Consider the following 19,915-nt stretch of genomic DNA (forward strand, 5'->3'; position numbering starts at 1 on the left):
GACCCTGGCTTCCAAGTGAGAGGCCCTAGGCCCCACCAGGCCACCCACTCAATCACAAGCCTGGAGGACATGTTAAACGGTGTCTAAAACTACATAAGCAATATATTTGAGATTAGCTAAAATTTGAGCCAGTTTGAGACAAATGTGGCAATATTTGTGAGTATAAGTTTCCATTACTTATTAGCTACATTAGTGTTGTAGCTCCAGAGCAAAACTACAAAAGCAAATTGTGTCAAAATGTGTCTTGGCTGGCAACTGACTACAAAGCAAACATAGTACAAACACTTCCATTATGACATAACAAGTAAGGTTTACATTTCCTCTTTTCTCTAAGCACAATTAGGCTGACTGGCTGTGTACTTAATGTTGATATGTCACAATCCAGCTTCTAATGGCATATTTGGCTGCATTACCATATATTGCATTATCCATAATCATGGCCCATTTGCCATGCTGTTGCAATAAAGACACACCGGCAAAGGTATTCCCACCTCCATGGCATGTGACTACAATAACAATGGACTAATGCCAGTCAGGGCTTCGCTGCAGGGCATTCCTATGGCTGGGACACATGGCCGGCAGGCCTGTCATAAGCTCTCACTCACCACACTTCATGGCAAGGTATCTCACTTATCACTAAAGGAGAAGATGGCAACATCAGCAGTAGTGCTGGGGTCACTGATAAAATTCAAATAGCAGCGTTTTCCATATACATCAAGGTATGATGGTATCAGATGAAATTCAAAATAAAGTTTTTGAAACCCCTCCTCCTTACAATCTTCTAATCCCTATAAATTCCCATCTGTACCTTCTATTTCCTGTGATGAAATTTTCACAATTACCACTCTAATCTCCCCTCGGTTCCTAAGTCCTATCTGTCAGTCCTATCACAAATCCAAAGAAGGGGCAGGGTCCAGCAAAAGAGCTGAAGCTGCCCAGAACTCCAACCCAAGTTCTCACCCCTCCCTCGGTTTCCCCTCATACTAGCACATACAATGAAAACATGGTCTAAACTCACAAACTATGCATTAATAAAGTTAGTTGACCATTGTTTCCTGAATTTTGGAAGTCCATCTTACAAACCTGACATAGCTTATTTTAATTGGACTGTTTTGTTTTGTCCTGTTTCTATTCAAATATTGGCCATTTACTGCCCAGAACTGTACAGCCGCCAGGTTATTTCCTCCAGCACACTCTGCTAGCAAGCAAATGCAAATCAGCATACATTATAGCCATGATTAATGCACATGCTTAGCACAATCAAATGGATCTTATGATTGAGCTCTAACTCTGCCAATAAAGACATTATGAATTGTCATGATGATGCCCATTTATCTTGAAAAACACCTCCCTGTCTGCAATTAAGACATTTGCCAATTGAAAAGCATCCCGAAGCATCCCAAGTAGCAACACCACTACACCAACCCCCAGCTTAGTCCAGTGTGCATCTTAATGCCATGGTAATGACTGGGGAACTGGGGTACTGGGGAGCGGATGCACGAAACATTTTTGCTTCATTAAAAATGTAGTGGTGGCATAACAGGTGCAAGCTGACACATCCTTCCGTTGCTGAGGGAAAGCACTGCTTTTTAATGAGCTCATTCTATACAGAGAGAGAGAGAGAGAGAGAGAGAGAGAGAGAGAGAGAGAGAGAGAGAGAGAGAGAGAAAGAGCCAGCCACCAGAGGATTGGCCAGCTCCGTTTGTTGTTTATTTTCAGTGGAACAGATGACAATTTCACTCCTGCTTTCTGAGAAACTCTGCTTTAACGGCTGGGGGAGGAGGGCAAATCAGGCAGAGTAACTGCTACATATTTACAGATAATGAGTCTAATCCTAATATAAGAGTGATTTGTTCATTAGAAGACAATGTTACAGTAACCAAAGAAAATGTGTCCTGCTTTCTGTTGAAAATTTATTTTCTCCAGAACATGCATTATCATACCATACCTGTCGCACCTTTACACACAAACTTTGCTAACAGACAGCTTGGTTAAAAAATTTAAAGTGTAATAATGAATATAATTGTGTCAAGCACGGAATTGTCCTCCTAAATTGCCTAAGCCATTATATTGTCCCATTCATTTAAACCTAAATACCAACCATGAAATAAGATTTCATATTCTACTTAAATGGAAATGGATAAGACAGCATGACTAAAACGCTGAGAGTCTGAAGTAATATCTTAAGCTTTGCCTGATTCATATCACCAGCCATGATGGGTCAATTATAAATCCCATCTTCTTAAATGTCTGTGGCATTTCATAAGAGAAGGTCAGTTTCTTTGCCACCATGGAACTGTCAGCGGGTTCTATGGAACAAATACATTCTGATATACTGCAAATAAAAATCTTGAATGTTAAGAGAAGTACATTTATCTGCCAAGCAAGAGATATAAACTCATAAACTATAGAAGTAGGTCAGGCTGAAATATGTGCATGAACTGACATTCAAAATAAGACATTTATATACAAAGTGTGCTTAAGCTAAACCTTTAATACATGAAAACAATTATATTTCAAGTCTTTTTAAATAACATGTGAAGTCTCTAAAATAAGACTCTGGATTTCTGACTCACATTATGTAGCCTCAGCATCCTCCAACACTTTCACTTAAAGCTAAATTACAGCCACTGATGTAAACATGTTGAGACCTCAAAAAGGCTTGTTTTGATCCAAAGATTAGTGGTCAGTCTTAAAGAGCTACTAGGCCTGTCACAATCATAGAAGTGTAGCTGGCAATTAATTGTTACATAATACTTGTGATTATCAATCTAATTGTGTTTTTGTCCATTATATATAACTATTAAAGTGCAACCCTACCAAACTTTACATAGCTTGTTTTCTAGCTGTCAATACTTGTAGTAGTTTACAGTAGTTTCTAACTGAAGATAACTGCAGCCTGAGCTCAAATAAACAAACATTATTCAATGCCATCCTCTGAAGGTGTTATCTGTGGTGAGAGTAGAGGGCAGGTGGAAGAGAATCTGGAGAGGTGGAGGTTTGCACTGGAGAGGAGAGGAATGAAGGTCAGTAGAGACAAGACGGAATACATGTGTGTGAATGAGAGGGAGGCATGTGGAAAGGTGAAGATGCAAGGAGTAGAGGTCGTAAAGGTGGATGACTTCAAATATCTTGGGTCAACCATCCAGAGCAAAGGACAGTGTAGAAAAGAGGTGAAGAAGAGGGTGCAGGCAGGATGGAGTGGATGGAGACTGGTGTCAGGGCTGATGTGTGACAGAAGGACAGCAGCAAGAGTGAAAGGGAAGGTTTACAAGACAGTAGTGCGTCCTGCTATTGTGTATGGTTTGGAGACTGTGGCTCTGTCTAAAAGACAGGAGGCTGAGCTGGAGGTGGCGGAGATGAAGATGCTGAGATTTTTGTTGGGAGTGACAAGGATGGACAAGATTAGAAATGAGCAGATCAGAGGGACAGTGAAGGTAGAGCAGTTTGGAGATAAAGCCAGAGAGGCCAGGTTGAGATGGTTTGGACATGTGTTGAGGAGGAATAGTGGATATATTGGTCAAATAATGTTGGAGATGGAGCTGCCGGGTAGAAGAAGAAGAGGTAGACCTCAGAGAAGGTTTATGGATGTAGTGAAGGTGGACATGGAGATGGTTGGTGTAAAAGTAGAGGAGGCAGTGGATAGGGCAAGATGGAGGCAGATGATCCGCTGTGGTGACCCCTAAGAAGAAGATCCTCTGAAGGTGTTATTAACAATATCACATAAACAAACATTACTCACCACTGCCCTCTAAAAGTGTTATAACCTTAACCCTAACCCTAACTAAACACTGGATACACAAACAGTACTCACCACTGCCCTCTAAAGGTAATATAACCTTAACCCTAACCCTAACCAAACATTAAGTAAACAAACAGTACCCACCGCTGCCCTCTAAAGGCATTATTAACAACCTCATATAAATAAACAATACTCACCCTTCCATATATAAGTGTTATTAACAAACATCAAATAAACATACTTTAGTCCCCACTGCCCTACTATAAAGACGCTTTCAACAAACATCAAGTAAACAAACATTATCCACCACTGCCCTCTAAAGGTGTTATAGCACCAATCAAATATTAGAACTTTTGTTGGTTTCTTAAGTCCTAAAATATGTCTCAATAAATTATTTTATGCTTTCTTTTATTTATTTGCACTTACCTCAACTCAACTGATGAAAATGCACTGGATTCACATTCTGTTTGCTGTGGTCACTGCATTGATCGTAAAAATCAATGGATATATTTATTCTGAAAACTAACTAATGCAATCAACTCAAATAATTTTGATCATGTGCTTATGTAATGATTGTGACAGGCCTGGGGCAATAGTTAGTATTTTTACTGTCTAATTATTACTAATAACCTGGGGATATGCAAAGAATATGATTAAACATTCCTGCTGAAGTAGTGCCATAAACATATGTACACCATTTCATTAGGAGTTTTTAATGAACTTGCATTTATATGTATCTACTGTCAGTCTATTACAGACAAGCAAGAAGGAATAAAAAATGTCCATGACAAATAAGCAAAACAAGTGTATATTCATGAGGGAATACACTGTTACTAGTGAAGGAGATTAAGTTTGTGCTTCTTAAACAGGTAATGTGATTTGTTTAAACTGGATGATTTAAGTCTAAGCTTTAGATAAAGGATCAAGTTGATGCAGCTTCATCAGTCAGCTTGTACTTGTACATAATGCTGCTTATGTTTGCAGGTGTACCCAAACTGCAGGAACTGCCCCTGTAATTTAGGGAAGTGCAATGATATTGGAATCATATCAGTACTGGCAGATAATTACTTCAAACAATTAATAGCATTACCATCCTTTTATTCTATTGCATGTGTAACCTATAGAAGTAAATGATACACTACATAATGGTAATTAATCCAAGTGGATCTAATCCCAATTTCTATGTTTTATAAATGTTTATGTTTCAGTGCTGTTAATAAGATATGAAAACTTTATTGTATGACAAATTTGCATGAAATTTGTCTTTGGCAATCTGGCACATAAATACATAGACAGATATGTATGTTAAGAATACAGGAATACTATCAACATCCGCCTACAGTTCCTTTTTTGGTGCATCCTTATTGTAATTTGCACCTTTTTCATTTTAATTTAGTTGATATTCTCAGAAGTTGACAGAAATGGGGACATCTAGATGTGTATGGTCAGTATAGGACAAAGACTTTGTTTATTTGTTTGCTTGTTTGTTTGTTTACACAACGTTTTATGCATTAACAAGGTGATGAATAATGCATTTGCTCAATAATCTCATATAAAAGCAGGGAATAATTTGAGGTCAGGGCAACTGTGTAAATATGTCAGCAAGAGCAACATCTGTCCTAGAAATTCATGTCTAGAAAATCTGTGGCAGAAAATAATGAAATGCAAAGAATAAGTATTAAATATTAATGTGAAAGTGATATGCATATCATGCGTATATGTATGAGTCAGTATGTGTGTGTGTGCGTGTGTGTGTGCCTTTCACACTGTGCTGTTTTTATTACTTCACTACAATGTTATTCAGTACCCAAAGCCTCACAATACACTACAGGTCAAACCCAGCAGACTTTGCCATGAGATGAACACATCTTTAAAGATGAAATATTTCTTGGAAAAGAAACCATTTGGATTTTTCTTTCAGTGCTGCAGTTAGTAACATCAACAGTCTACTGAACAGATACAAGTACAAATAAAAAACAGCCGTGTCTCTGAACACCCTCAGTCTTCAAAATAAGGGGCTGCTTGGTACAACACAGACTGCAGATTTGAAACAGTACAAAAACTGTGGATGTGTCATGTAATGTTCATTCTATAGAAAACTTTTAATACAACTATGGAGATATAATTGAATAATTATGTTTTTGTATTTTAAAAAAGGTATCAAAGTCCAGGTATCAGTATTATAAAAATTTGAACAATGCTTAGATGACATGCAAGGTCACCCCAATCAACATAGATATCGCTTACACTAGTAATAAGCTATTCATTTATCTTTATAATGAAAGGAAAAATCTTCGAACAGAAACAATCACCAAACTTTACATTCCACGTTAACATCTACAACAAGAATCTACTAAATTCATGTCAGAAATCAAAGCATTTACTGCAGGTGCTCTCTAGTTTTACACCCTGTGATTCTCCAGTGTTCAGCAGAGACTTCTTTATCACTCACACTCACACATGCACACAAACACAAAAGCATAAAGGGTAGCAAATCCCAAAGCTCTGGTTTCAGTATCCATTAGGGACATTGACACTTTCCTCTTACCTGCACTATCACCGTAACAAAATCAAAACACCAGCATGAGTTTAGGAGGCTGAAAGCAAGCAGGAAAGAAAAACCTCTCAACTGGACAGCTAATCCACAAGAACTATGGAAGCCCTGATTTTTTGGGGGGGTATATACTTTGCTTTTCATCTAAGCGTTGAGCGTTTGTTATTCTAAGAGCACTCTCCTAAGTGTTTACTCCTCCACTACACAGCCTATTCGTATGCAGGAGCTAGTATGAGCCAATCAATAGGCTTCGATCAGAGAATACAGAGGGTGCTGTGAAGCCTAGCCTGAATCAAAGTCTTTCGTGTAAAAATGCTGTGCCCAGCCATTTATAATCCTGTTTTAATTCATAGTTAATCTTTTCATGCTCACGATTCAAGTAAGTCCCTCAATAGTGCTCCCAGATGTGCTTTTTACATAATCATTTAGAGAATAATACACAATCTAGCATCAGATATTCAACACCAGCCAGAAAATCATTGATTATAGATAAAGCAAATTCTCTCTGAGGGGTTTAATATTTCACAGTTACACAAACTGGCCAAAAGCTGAGCCTTCAGAATTTTGCAATCATTAACTGTAGTTACTGTAAGCAATGATATCCCCTGTATATGTGTGTTTCATGCTCATTTCATGTTCAGCAAAGTCAGCGCATGTTTGCATTTAAGCACGGCAATTAATTTCGCAAGAACAGGGTGGATTCAGTCGGATAATTGCCGAGCATCATTCCAGACACCATGTCATCGCTCAATCTTTGAAGGAAAGTACTATTTACTCCGAAATAAGCATGAGGCCAAATTTTATACAGTGTTGTTCTATAATAACCTACAAGATTGTGTGGAAATGAAATGAATGTGTAATTTTCTGCAAAGCATACAGCAAGAGAATTGATGTTTCCAATGTAACTGGCCTACGGTGCAGATGACAACAGTAAACAGAGTTAGAGCACTGATTAAAACCCAACTCCTCTTAAGAGGGCTTTTAGGAAACTAATCCCTTCCATCAGGTAATAGGGGCACTTCAAGAATCTTGTTTATTTCCATTTCAGAGGATTAGTGTGTTCTTTCAGTTGACTGCAGTGTACTATTTCAAAATGAACAAAAGGAAATGCTGTAGACAGGCTACTTTTATTGCACAAGTAATTTAGTAGGGAACTGAATCAAATGAAAGAGGCTGTGAGGGCATGTTCAGCATTACCTAACACACTGTGTCTTACCTGAATCTATCCTAGGTTAGTTCACCCACAGTGTACATAAGAGGAAGACTGAATTTACTGCCATCCAGGCACATTGAAACAAATATACTCACATCAAGTGGTTCCACATGAGCAAAATATATTACATAAACACAACTGCTGTCTTTAGTTTTTTTGGCCGGAATTGTGTTAATGTAACACATCTATATCAAGCACCTTTTCTCAGTGTACTTATCCACAACTCTTTAGCTGTCTCGTACAATGAGCTACTTCTTCCTGTACCAAACTGAGCCATGCAGCTCTGCTCTCCAGCTCTGAGCCTACGCTAATTGATGCGAGCACTGCAGCCCATTTGCCTACAGCACTCTGTGGTCAGTTACCAGTTCGTGTCCAACGGACAAACTTAACGCCAATCCTTTCCATTTCTAACGCTGCTCCGTGTAACGTCCAGCGCGTGTATGTGAGCCCAGACATTTAGTTTGTGTAAAGCTCGTTCACTAATTCCCTCGACATTCGGCTCGGCTGTTAAAAGCGCCTGACTTACGTCTCTGAAGCGATTCCAGTGATTGATCTTGCGGCTGTACTGGGAAATGGTGGACAGCCACTGTTCGTCTTCCATGAAATTCCCGCTTTTCTCCGCGTCTTTCCCGCTCTTCACGTCGCCCTGCATCGAAACCCCCACGAGCATCACGAGCGGGACGAGGAGGCGCCCCATGTCCCTCACGACCACCATAGCTCCTCTTCTGGGATGGGTCAGCAGCGAAGACTGGCTAACAGCGTCCTCTACTCCTAACGCCAGAGATGGATGCTGAGTCTTCAGTGAAATGTGACCTGATTACAGGATGCTGCTTTCTTACTGCTGAGGCGAAAGAGAGAGAGACAGAGAGAGAGAGAGAGAGGGAGAGAGAGAGGAGGGGGTTGGAGGCAGGGAGGGAGGTGCCACTACAATGAAATTTGCAACAATATGCAAGGCTGGAAATAATGTGTTGATTATATTAAGGTACAATTTTTACATACGAGTAGACCTTTTCAAGTAGCTTGCTTTGGCTATCATTTTGGAAAATATATAAACACAAGCACATTTTACATTACATTAGTTTCATAATCTGTAATTATATGTATTATGTTATAACATATAGGAACACCTGTACAGCAGTGGCTGCAGCACATGAGGGCCAGCAGCTTCAGATAATGTTCACATCAATCTCAACAGAGTGGAGGGAAATGTGTTCTCAGTGATTTTGACTGAGGCATGATTGTTGGTGCCCGACAGGCTGGTGTGGGTATTTCTATAACTGCTGATCTCCTGGGATTTCCAGGCACATCAGACTCCAGAGTTTACTCAAAATGGTGCAATATCAAAAAAACATCTAGTGAGCAGCAGTTCTGTGGACGGAAATTCCTTGTTGATGAGAGGTCAATGGAAAACGACCAGACTGGTTTGAGCTGACAAGGCTATGGTAACTCAGATGTCCACTCTGTACAAATGTGGTGAGGAGAAAGCATCTCAGAATGCACAACACATTGAAGCTTGAGGTGGATGGACTACAACAGCAAGAGACCACATCGGGTTTCACCTTTGTCATCCAAGAACAGAAAGCTGAGGCTACACACAGGCTCACCAAAACTGGACAGTGGAAGACCAGAAAAATGCAGCCTGGTCTGATGAATCTCGATTTCTGCTGATGCACATAGATGACAAGGTCAGAATTTGGAGCCAACAGCATAAATCCATGGACCCAACCTGCCTTGTGTCCGCAGTCCAGGCTGGTAGAGGTAGTGTAAAAGTGTGGGGAATCTTTTCTTGGAGCATGTTGGGTCCATCAATACCAATCAGTTATGACTTGAAAAATCTGCAGGAATTGCATGATGCAATCATATCATGGACCAGAATGTAAAATATATATTTCCAACATGTTGTGAAATATATGGCATGAAGAAGTGAGGCTGTGATGAGAACAAAATATATAAATATAGCAAATGTTTTTGGAACATGTGACTGGCAGGTTATTCTTGTTGCCCATTTGTGCCCTGTTCGATTTCTTCTTTAAACAATAAAATGTCTACTCTTGGCTTGGGCCCTGGGTTTTACCTGTGAATACTGCATTTTTTTGTTTGTTTAAAAGGATAAACCAACATAAAGACCAAAGAGCTATCTATGGCAGAAAAACAAACCAATTTGAAGGTGACAAAAGAGGGAAAATCAATCAGAGTTATTGCACAAGCACTGGGCATAGCCAATACAACAATTGAGATGTCTTGAGATATGTGAGAAACCACTGGTACACTAACAACTAGGCATCAAACAGGTCAGTCAAAGAAAACAACAGTGAATAATGAGAGAAACATTTAAGAGCTGAAAGAAAAACCCCAAAACAACCACCAGTTACATGACCAGCAACCTCCACATGGCAGGGGTAAAGGTATCGTACTATTCAAAAAGGACTGAAATAGAGAGGCCATATCACAAGATGCTAACCAATCATCAGCAGTAGGAATCATAAGGCTAGATAGGAATTAGCAAGGAAATACATCGATGAGCCACAGACATTCTGGTACAGCGATTTATGGAGTGATGAGGTCAAGATTAACCTCTACCAAAAGTGATGGAAAGGCCAAACTGAGGAAAATGGAAGGATCTGCTCTTGATCCAAAACTCACAAGCTTATCGATCAAGCATGGTGGAGGTAGTGTCATGGCACACATGGCTGCTTCTGGAATGGACTCACTAATCTTTATTGATAAGTAACTCATGGTGGTAGCAGCAGAATGAATTCAGACATCTACAGAAACATTCTCTCTGATGACTTACAGAGAAATGCATCCAATTTAACTGGGAGGAACTTCATCCTGCAGCAAAACAATGACAAAAACACACTCAAAAGATCCAAAAAAAGGGAATTCATCCAGGAGAAAAAATTTAAGTTTTAAAACTCGCCAAATCAATTACCAGACTTTAAGCCAATTGAGTATGTATTTCAGCTCCTGAAGAAGGGACTGATGGGAGACCCCCCTCCAAAACAAAAAACAAAAACAAACAACTGAAGCTGCAGTAAAAGACTGGAAAATCATCACAAAAGTAGAATGCAACAGGTAATCTCTGTTGATAACAAGCAAGAGCTATAGAACCAAATATAAAGTGTTATTTACTTTTATTTACTTTAAGGTTATCTGTTACTATACTTTTACTCACCTAAAATTGGGTGGTCTAACAGTGATGGTACCATGTTATTTAAAATTGTTTAACACATCTTGACATAAACAATAAATAAATAAAAGTCAAAATTCTGATCCATTGTCTCACATTCGTCTTATAATTTTAAACTCAAATGTTTTCAGAGTAGACTGCTTCCACACACACACACACACACACACACACACACACACACACACACACACACACACACACACTTAGGACCATTAGGCACCAAGTACGGCAATTCTTTACCAGTTCTTTTTGTGTGCTGTGATGGAATGCCTATAATTGAAACACTAGATTAACTGATGCAATCTCTCTGAACCTCAAAGAGATTTCTCTGTTCTCTTCTCCAAAGAAGTGATATGGGCTAATCTGTTCACTGGATACAATCAGTTTACACTGAATTAGGGACAAGGCAATTGTTTAAAATGAAATCCATACATTAGTGTACAGTTTAAATGAATTTTATGACTTGCAAATAAGATGCGGAAATGTGTTAATGATTAAAAACTAAACAGACAAATGCTATCTCAGCTTCACTGAGCATATGCTAAATCCTTCACTTGAAAGTGACTTCACTAAAAATAATATATCAGTACAGATTTCTAATATAGACTGGAGGTGAAACTTCAATATAAAGAAGAAAAATAACTATGTATGATCTGCACTATATATACATTTTTGTTACCAAATGTTATGGTAAGCTAAATCTCTTTCAAACTTAGAGACTAAAATTCTAAAGTACAAAAAAAACAGTCTTAATCCATTAGTCTTCATCTTTGATCATCACTCACTTGATGCAACATGTAAAATGTCAGAGAACTTAGATCGCTTGTGATTTACTGCATGTGAGCGTCTCAGTGTGTGGTGTAATTCAAACCACAAAGACCCATGGGGACTTTCAGGCGCCTTTTCTTAGTGTCACTGAAGGAGCATTCTTGACTATAGCTGTGGCTATCATGTGGTTAGGTTCCCATGTACATCTCTGCCAGGTATTAGGAGAGTATAATTCCAAACAAAAACTATATGCTGCAGGCATGAAATGCTAAACTCAATAAACTGACAAAACATGGACCAAATCGTCTCAGAGGATTTGACATGCCATTATGATATGGGTACATGATTCTAAACTCTGCTCTTATGATATGTATACATGATCCTCAACTCTACTCTTGTAATATATTGTTTCCTACATGATACATTAAACTATGCCCATTAAAATAAGTTTGTTCATTCCATTCACAAACTGCAAACTAATCATCACTGACTTCACAAAACCAATTTTACATGGTTGAACATATTCTCTTGTGCGAAGAGGGTGAGCACTTTCCTCTCTGTGAAGAGCAATATATAAGTATAAGTAAGTATAAGTAACTACATTAGCATATGGAGAACTGCCCTCTAATAATACTGTACTTTTATTCATGCATAATAAAATACTCATTTATGTTGTTTTATATCAATTATGACTAAAACAGAGCTTCAAATGGGCCAAATCCAAAAATACCTGTTTTATCATCCCACAAATTCTTTAAAATGTCTAGATATTCTGAGTCCTATTCTCAAAATCTTTTTTAAATTAAAGAGGTCCCAGGCACATCTTTAAGAATTCCTATTATATTAACTATTTAATCCCTATTTTTCAGAACTCAGTACTACATCTTTGGGTCATTTATGAGTCAGCCTCTTTTAACATTGGCAATGGAGTTGATTACTAGATATTTTTAGATATTACTATAGGTTTATTATAAACATATATGCATACCTACAACTTACATCTAAAGGAGCTTTTACGACATCACATTCTAAACCCACAGGTATTAATATGCAGACTCCAGACCATCTCCACCCAACTTTGCACTTGACACCGTGCAGTGAGGCAGCTAACATGCTCCTGGCATTCACCAAACCAAGACTCGTCCATCAAACTGCCAGATAGTAAAACGTGTTTTGTTGTTCCACAGAATACATTTCCACTGCTCCAGCATCCCCCAAATCATATCACTGGGCATTTAGATCTTAGGCTTGCATGTAGCTGCTCAGCCATGGAAACCCATTTTGTGAAGCTTCTAATGTGCGGTTCTTTTGCTAATATTGCTTACACTCTTTAGTGAATGATTCAAAAAAGGATAGGCACTGTGTGCTTCTGCACTCTGCGGCAACTCCCTATGAGTTTGTGTGGTCCACCACTTTGTGGCTAAACTGTTGTTTCTTCTAGGTACTTCCATTTCACAATAATAATACTTACAGTTGACAGTGGCAGATCTAGCAGGGCAGAAAATTTACAAACTTGTGGCGAAGGTGGCATCCAGTGTTGGTGTTTGACAATCAAGAAGACTGCAAGGCTATTTGCTTAATTATATATATATATATATATATACACACACACACACACACACACACACACACACACATATCATAATTTTACCTTCAGTAATTTTATTGACCTTCTGTCATTTTGTCATTTATGCTCTGCTTAGTTCATATGGAGTGATTGTCAATGATATTGACACTAGACTGCAGGCTGTCTGCTCACCTTCTCTACTCTCTGGACTGAGGGGGAAATATCAATGTTTGGAGGTGAGACTGTATCACACGGCCCAGGAGGGGGGCAGTTTTTCTCTGCTCTCAGCAGTTCCCTCTACTGCAGCGCAGTGTCACTTCTGCCACTGATATGCTGCAGTGAAGGCCAATAGTAGACTCAGCCCCCATCACTTCACCCGTTTCAGTTTCAGCAAGCTGCTGACAAGACTCTGATATTAATACCTTCTCATAGCGACTGTTTTTTTTTTGTCTTTTTTTTAATGGTTATCGGATATCATGTTTTTCTGTTCTCTTTATGTTTTCCTAAATATCTAATATCAGTTGTAAATATTTAAGCATATTAGACAGACAGCAATAATCACACAGATAATAGATAATCTGAGTATTCATATAAAAATGACATAGCACTGTGTAGACATCCTGCTTTGCAGGAAGTAGAACCCCAGTGTTAATTTACCTGTATGGCAAAGACTAATTAGTCTAAAAGCAACCTGATGGTATAGTTCCAATAGTACACTGGAATTAGAAACCTGTAGTGGGAAAAAAAAGCATCCAATGTGAAGTTATCCATATCAAATGGAAAATGCTGCAGCTATTTTAATCATGGACACAATTGCATTTTCCTGCAGGCTTGTAGGATAATCACTGATTGCTATATTGCATTATTTCTTCATATTGTTTTATGTCAAAGTGATGGTTGGGTATGGTTCAGTGTACATTTGTTGCTTCTAAGGGAAAATCAGCTCCATTCCATATCTGGACAGGAGTGTATAACATATAATTAGTGTTAGATAACACAAAATGAATCATTTCCTGCTTTAGAGTGACTTATAATTATTTTCCTTGGGTTTTAAGCTTGAATTGTATGCCTAGTGTGCATCATTCAAGCATTATCAATACCGCAAATTCTCTATATCGTTTCTCTATGCTGTTTGTCCAGAGAAGCAATGACAGCTGGGATAAAGCCAAAACATTTGACACATCTAACCATTAAAATTATTTTAATATTAAGTTTTAAACAAATTTATGATAAAGTATGTTCCACAATACTCAAATACAATAAAGATGCACAACAAGAAAAGAAGACCTTAAAAATATCTAATAAAGCCTGAATACAGCCACATCCTGATTTCACACTGGCTTGGATCTTGAACTTGGTTAATTGCTGGATTTTCTAAAGGTCAGCAGCATCTTCCTTCAAAACACACAGCGTAGTGTCCTCAAAGAGCTTCAGTTAATCTTCACTTGAATTTTAACAATGTGGAACATGCCACTGCCTCTAGCTTCTGCAAAAAATGACAGAACATGTCACAAGACACTTGTTTTATGTTTAGGCCACATTAAAACAGTAGTATAACATCATCATTAACTTCATAGTAATATCCACACTAAAATTGTCAGCTTCATACAAGTATCACATACCTCTTTTGATTAACCTTAAGTATAAAACTGTACACAAAGCTGTGGTGCAAAGTGTGGGAGCGGGAAGAAAGAACTTTGCATCTCAGCAAGATTTCTCCAGCATCACAGTTTCTTCTGCACCTTGGGGACTGGAATCGCCTTCGGCTTCTTTCAACCATAAATCAAAGCTTAACTGGAACAATGTTTTAGCCAGATACTTTGAGCACACTCACACAGAGACACAGATAGAGCATGGTACCTGACACTATTCTTCTATTCTGGAGGTAGATGTAGAGACACCACATTCACTACACAATTGAACACTCATTCTACACTGATGGCAGACCATGGCCTTTGGCTGCTCTATTGTGGACACAAACCACAAGCCACAAGCCATGCCTATATTATTACAAAATATAACCACAAGGTAACATGAATAGAAGTAAAATATCCTTATCAAAGCATATTAATTCATAGCTCATTTTGCTGCATTTCATATTTGCAATATTAAGGCAAAGCAGATCTGTGATGTAGCTATTGCTGAATAGAGAGAGGCAGTGCATAAAGGTTTCAAGACTTTGAACAGTAGTGGCACAGACCAAATAGGAGGCTTCATCTTCTAAAGCATGGTGTTTCTATGGAAACTGACTACTCAAAGCAGCCCTGGGACTCTCCTGTGGCACCTCCCCTCTCTGTGATGTCCATTTAATTCAGCACAGTTCGCTATTTCACAGAACTCTGGCTATCAACACTCAGACCCCATGCACATGCACAGAGGGAAGTCTTCTATTCTTCCCAGTGTGAGCACAACCACTGTAGTATAGCAAAAAATGTCCGATATCTTCAAAAGAGAGGAAATTCTATTTAGCACTGCCTAGATGGAGCTGCTCTACATGCCGGCTGAAGTTTCATTACCTCAGGTAGAGCACTTCTCAGTAGCCAAAAAGTCCAGCAAGAGCAGTCGTTCTTAAAGTTCTTAAAGCCCTTTTGTGCTTTTTGTTCCAATATAAAGTGAAGTGAAAACAGGATGTTTAGAAAGTGGATTTCTTTTGTTAATAAGAGTTGAGGCAGAGCATGGCAAGGTCCATTCCAGGGGACATTCATTTTCTCTGGTGTTTTTTTTTTGTATGATTTTTTGGAATCTGACAACACCCAAATGCAAAACATTATTTAACTGAATGTTGTTAAGCTGATCACAGAACATTCCTTCCCACGAAGATGTTTATTGTAACGTCATTCCTCTTTTAAAGATTGGTTTTAAAGATTAAGGAAGAAGAGTGAGGCATATTTACGTTCTATTTCAACATTTATCATTGCAACTGAGTACATAATTTAGGGTTTAAGTGCTTTAAACTAAAGCTGAGACATTCAGAATATGTAACAGAAGAGTTTTTTTTCTTCTAAAAATGTATTAATTGTAATGGACAGTGGGCCTAGGGCTTAAATACACAGGGCTTAAATACAAGAGGGCTAACAAGGGTTCACAAGACACAGGTGGAAAACAGGTGGAAACAATCAAGGATGGAGACAAGAAACAAGGGGCAGAACAAAGAAGACAAACAAAGAAGCACATGGACAGCACTAAAAGGTAAACAAAAGAACAAGAGGAGACTGGGAGGGGCCAAGCATGACACATTTACTTTATATGCTTTGATTTATGATTCATTTAAAATAAATTTTGTTCCTTGAATGCAAAAATATTCTAAATAAAAAAAAAATACACAAAAACTACTAGAGCATGTACAGTTAATCCCAGAAATATTTGGACAGTGACACAAGTTTTGGTATTTTAGCTGTTTACCAAAACATATTCAAGATACAGTTGTATAATGAACACTAGCTTAAAGTGCAGACTCTCAGCTTTAATTTGAGGGTATTCACATCCTAATGGAGGAAAGGTTTAAGAATTACAGCTCTTTAATATGTAGCTGCCTCTTTTTCAAGGGTCCAAAGGTAATTGGACAATTATCTCAAAAGCTATTTCATGGGCTGCATGGGCTATTCCCTCATTAATCCATCATCAATTAGGCAAGTAAAAGGTCTGGAGCTGATTCCAGGTGTGGCATTTGCATTTGGAAGCTGTTGCTGTGAACCCACAACATGCGGTCAAAGGAGCGCTTAATGGAAGTGAAGCAGACCATCATTAGGCTGAAAAAAAGAAATCCATTAGAAAGATAGCAGAAATGTAAGGAGTGGCCAAATCAATAATTTGGTACATTCTGGGGAAAAAGCAGTGCACTGGTGAGCTCGGGAAGTCAAAAAGGCATGGACGTCCACGGAAGACAACAGTGGTGGATGATTGCAGAATCCTTTCCATGGTGAAGAAAAACCCCTTCACAACATCCACCCAAGCTAAGAAAACTATCCAGAAAGTAGGTGCATCAGTATCTAAGTCTACTATAAAGAGAAGACTTCATGAGAGCAAATACAGAGGGTTCACCACAAGGTGCAAACCATTAATCAGGCTCAAAAATAGAAAGGCCAGAATAGACTTTTCCAAAAAACATCTAAAGAAGCCTGGAACTTCTGGAACATTTTCATCTTTTGACAGATGAAACTAAGATCAACCAGTACCAGAATGATGTGAAGAAGAAAGTATAGAGAAGGCTTGGAACGGTTCATGATCCAAAGCACACCATGTCGTCTGTAAAACATGGTGGAGGCAGTGTGATGGCATGGGCATGCATGGCTTCCAACGGCACCGCGTCACTAGTGTTTACTGATGATGTGACAGAAGACAGAAGCACCTGGATGAATTCTGACGTGTACAAGGATATACTTTCTGCTCAGATTCAACCAAATGCAGTAAGGTTGAGTGGATGTCGCTTCACAGTGCAGAGGGACAATAACCCAAAACTTACTGCGAAAGCAACCCAGGAGTTTTTTAAGGCAAAGAAGTGGAATATTCTGCAATGGCTGAGACAAATCACCAGATCTCAACCCGTTCAACCATGTATTTCACTTGCTTTAGACAAAACCTAAGGCAGAAATACCCACAAACAAGCAACAACTGGAGACAGCTGCAGTAAAGCCCTGGCAAAGCATCATAAAGGAGGAAACCCCGTGTTTGGTGATGTTCCAGACATCAGGCAGTCATTGTCTGCAAAGGATTCTCAACAAAGTATTAAAAATGAACAGTTTATTTATGGTAAAGTTAATTTGTCCAATTACTTTTGAGCCCCTGAAATGAGGAGGCTTTGTATAAAAATGGATGCAATTCCGAAACATTTCAAAGGATATTTTTGTGCAACCCCTTGAATTAAACCTAAAAGTCTACACTTCAGTTGCATCTCAGCTGTTTCATTTCAAATCCAATGTGGTGGCATGCAGAGCCCAAATTATGAAGATTGTGTCACTGTCCAAATATTTCTGGGCCTAACTGTATTCTGGGGTGATTAAGGCACACTAGAGGGCATTTTTTCACTGTCTGGCCAGAGTGTATACTGTGTGTGATGTAGAAGAGGTCATGTGCCCCTTTCCAGGGACAAGATCCAGAGGAGGAGAGTGAATAGCTGCATTCCAAAAGCTAGACCGTGGTCAAGGTGGGCTGCATTTCTAGACCGGGCTGTTCAAATCAGAAGGTTCCTTCGAATGCAGCTGAGAAATTCAGCCTACATTTAGGTAATTTTCAAGGACACAGGAGTATCTGTCACCCATAATCCTTTGCGCATGTGCCTGATACGAAGAAAGCTCAAGAGAAATGCAGGCAGATGAAAGCAATTACTAGGAAAGCCAGATAAGTAACCTATACTGTTTCTATTTCTTTAGCTGTATATCTGTTTAGAAGTGTGTAAGCTAAATACAGAGTGTGAAAAGCACCTGTTTTTAGGGAGTTTAATGGTTTTTAGCTTACAGGTCAGCATTTAATTACAAACAAATCCGTCACATCAATGTTTTGTTTGCCAGCTTTTAATTCACATCAATGTTATTTCCTATAATACATTTTGTGTGACAGCTCCTTTCTAACGACATGACAATGCAGCCTTGGTACACGATTCCATTTTACAATATGACATCCAAAAAGCCTTCCTAGAACAGTCCTACCGAGGACGCACCTCTCTCGGCTGTAGACTAGTTTTTGGAATGCATTTAATGTCTTTTCTTTCATTATGTATTAAATTTGATATATTTTGTGGGCTTGACTACTGCAATTATTTGCTTTTGTGTATTTTCCATTAACAGTACAAATTCTAAACACAAAACCTAAAAACACAAACACAACCTCTAAAAATCCACAAATAATTTCCAAAGCCAAATACTGCATTTAAAACTCTTGTCAAAACTTGCAGGTGATATACACTCCACGCACCATTGAATGACCAGATCTTTGTAGAAACCAAATGCACAGAGAAGTGCTCAAAGAAAAACTGCTGTCTTTAGTAGGTTTATGTATTTTGTACTTTCAGTGTTACACAGTGCAGTAGAAAAATGCTAACAAAACTAGCCTCCTGTGGCAAAACAAATAAAAAATGAATAAATGCAAACCAGACCAAAATGGCATGTCCAAATGGCATGTCCATGCCATTTTGGTCTAGCCACAACACATCACCTACATCACAATCAGTGCTCCCTGGCTAAAGAGTGAAGGATGTAAGGTCTGGGATGGCTTATCCAGCCCCAAACATCACAAAGAGAGACAGTCTCAAGAAAAGGTCCTCAAGAGCGTGAAGAAGGGAAGAAATACTGAACCGAAACTTAAAACAGAAACCCAGAAACCCTCCGGTCGGCCGCATCATGTAGAGGAGCTAAGAGAAATAAACGAGAATTTTGAGAATTATAGTTAAAGCAATGCCTTTACTACAGAACTCAACTAAACAGAGAAGATCTGTGAAATAATAACTTATATTACTCCCTCCTTGTTCAGGTGGTAAGTACAGCTTTTTGAATAGCAGAGTTTTTCAAATGAATATTAGAGGTTTTCTTTTTGAATGTTATGTGTAATATAGGAGATCAGTGTGTAGTGCTCTGTAAAAGAAAAAGAGTGCAAAGCTGAAAATGTGCTTATGCTTTTGCAGACCTGGTTTGGGAATCTGTTTTATGCGAGCAAAAATTGTGAAAAACTGTAATTAGATCACTTATATACATTTCAGTAACATGGTCACAATTCACAGGAAACATTCTGGAGAAACACAAGTTTCTTTACTTACCGCAGTAATATGGTTTTACATATTAGTATTTAAAATTGATTTTAAAGTATGTAATAAGTAGTGTATGTGAATTTAATGGCTCTTGTGCTCCATCTGAGAGAAACATTAACATGGTTTTGGCTGGAATGTTTGA

At 38.6% G+C, this 19,915-nt stretch overlaps 1 protein-coding gene across 1 annotated transcript in view; it reads right to left on the reverse strand.

Annotated features, from left to right (window-relative positions):
- spock2 (SPARC (osteonectin), cwcv and kazal like domains proteoglycan 2) overlaps window positions 1–8,377 on the reverse strand; it is a 45,009-nt gene extending 36,632 nt beyond the window's left edge. Inside the window, exon 1 of the mRNA XM_017723505.2 lies at window positions 8,036–8,377. Coding sequence (XP_017578994.2) covers window positions 8,036–8,224 — 189 coding nt within the window. The 5' untranslated portion in view covers window positions 8,225–8,377. The remainder of the gene's footprint in view (window positions 1–8,035) is intronic.
- Between the last annotated feature and the right edge of the window lie 11,538 nt (window positions 8,378–19,915).

This window comes from Pygocentrus nattereri, chromosome 5 (genome assembly GCF_015220715.1).
Source record: "Pygocentrus nattereri isolate fPygNat1 chromosome 5, fPygNat1.pri, whole genome shotgun sequence".
Classification (NCBI taxonomy): Eukaryota; Metazoa; Chordata; class Actinopteri; order Characiformes; family Serrasalmidae; genus Pygocentrus; species Pygocentrus nattereri.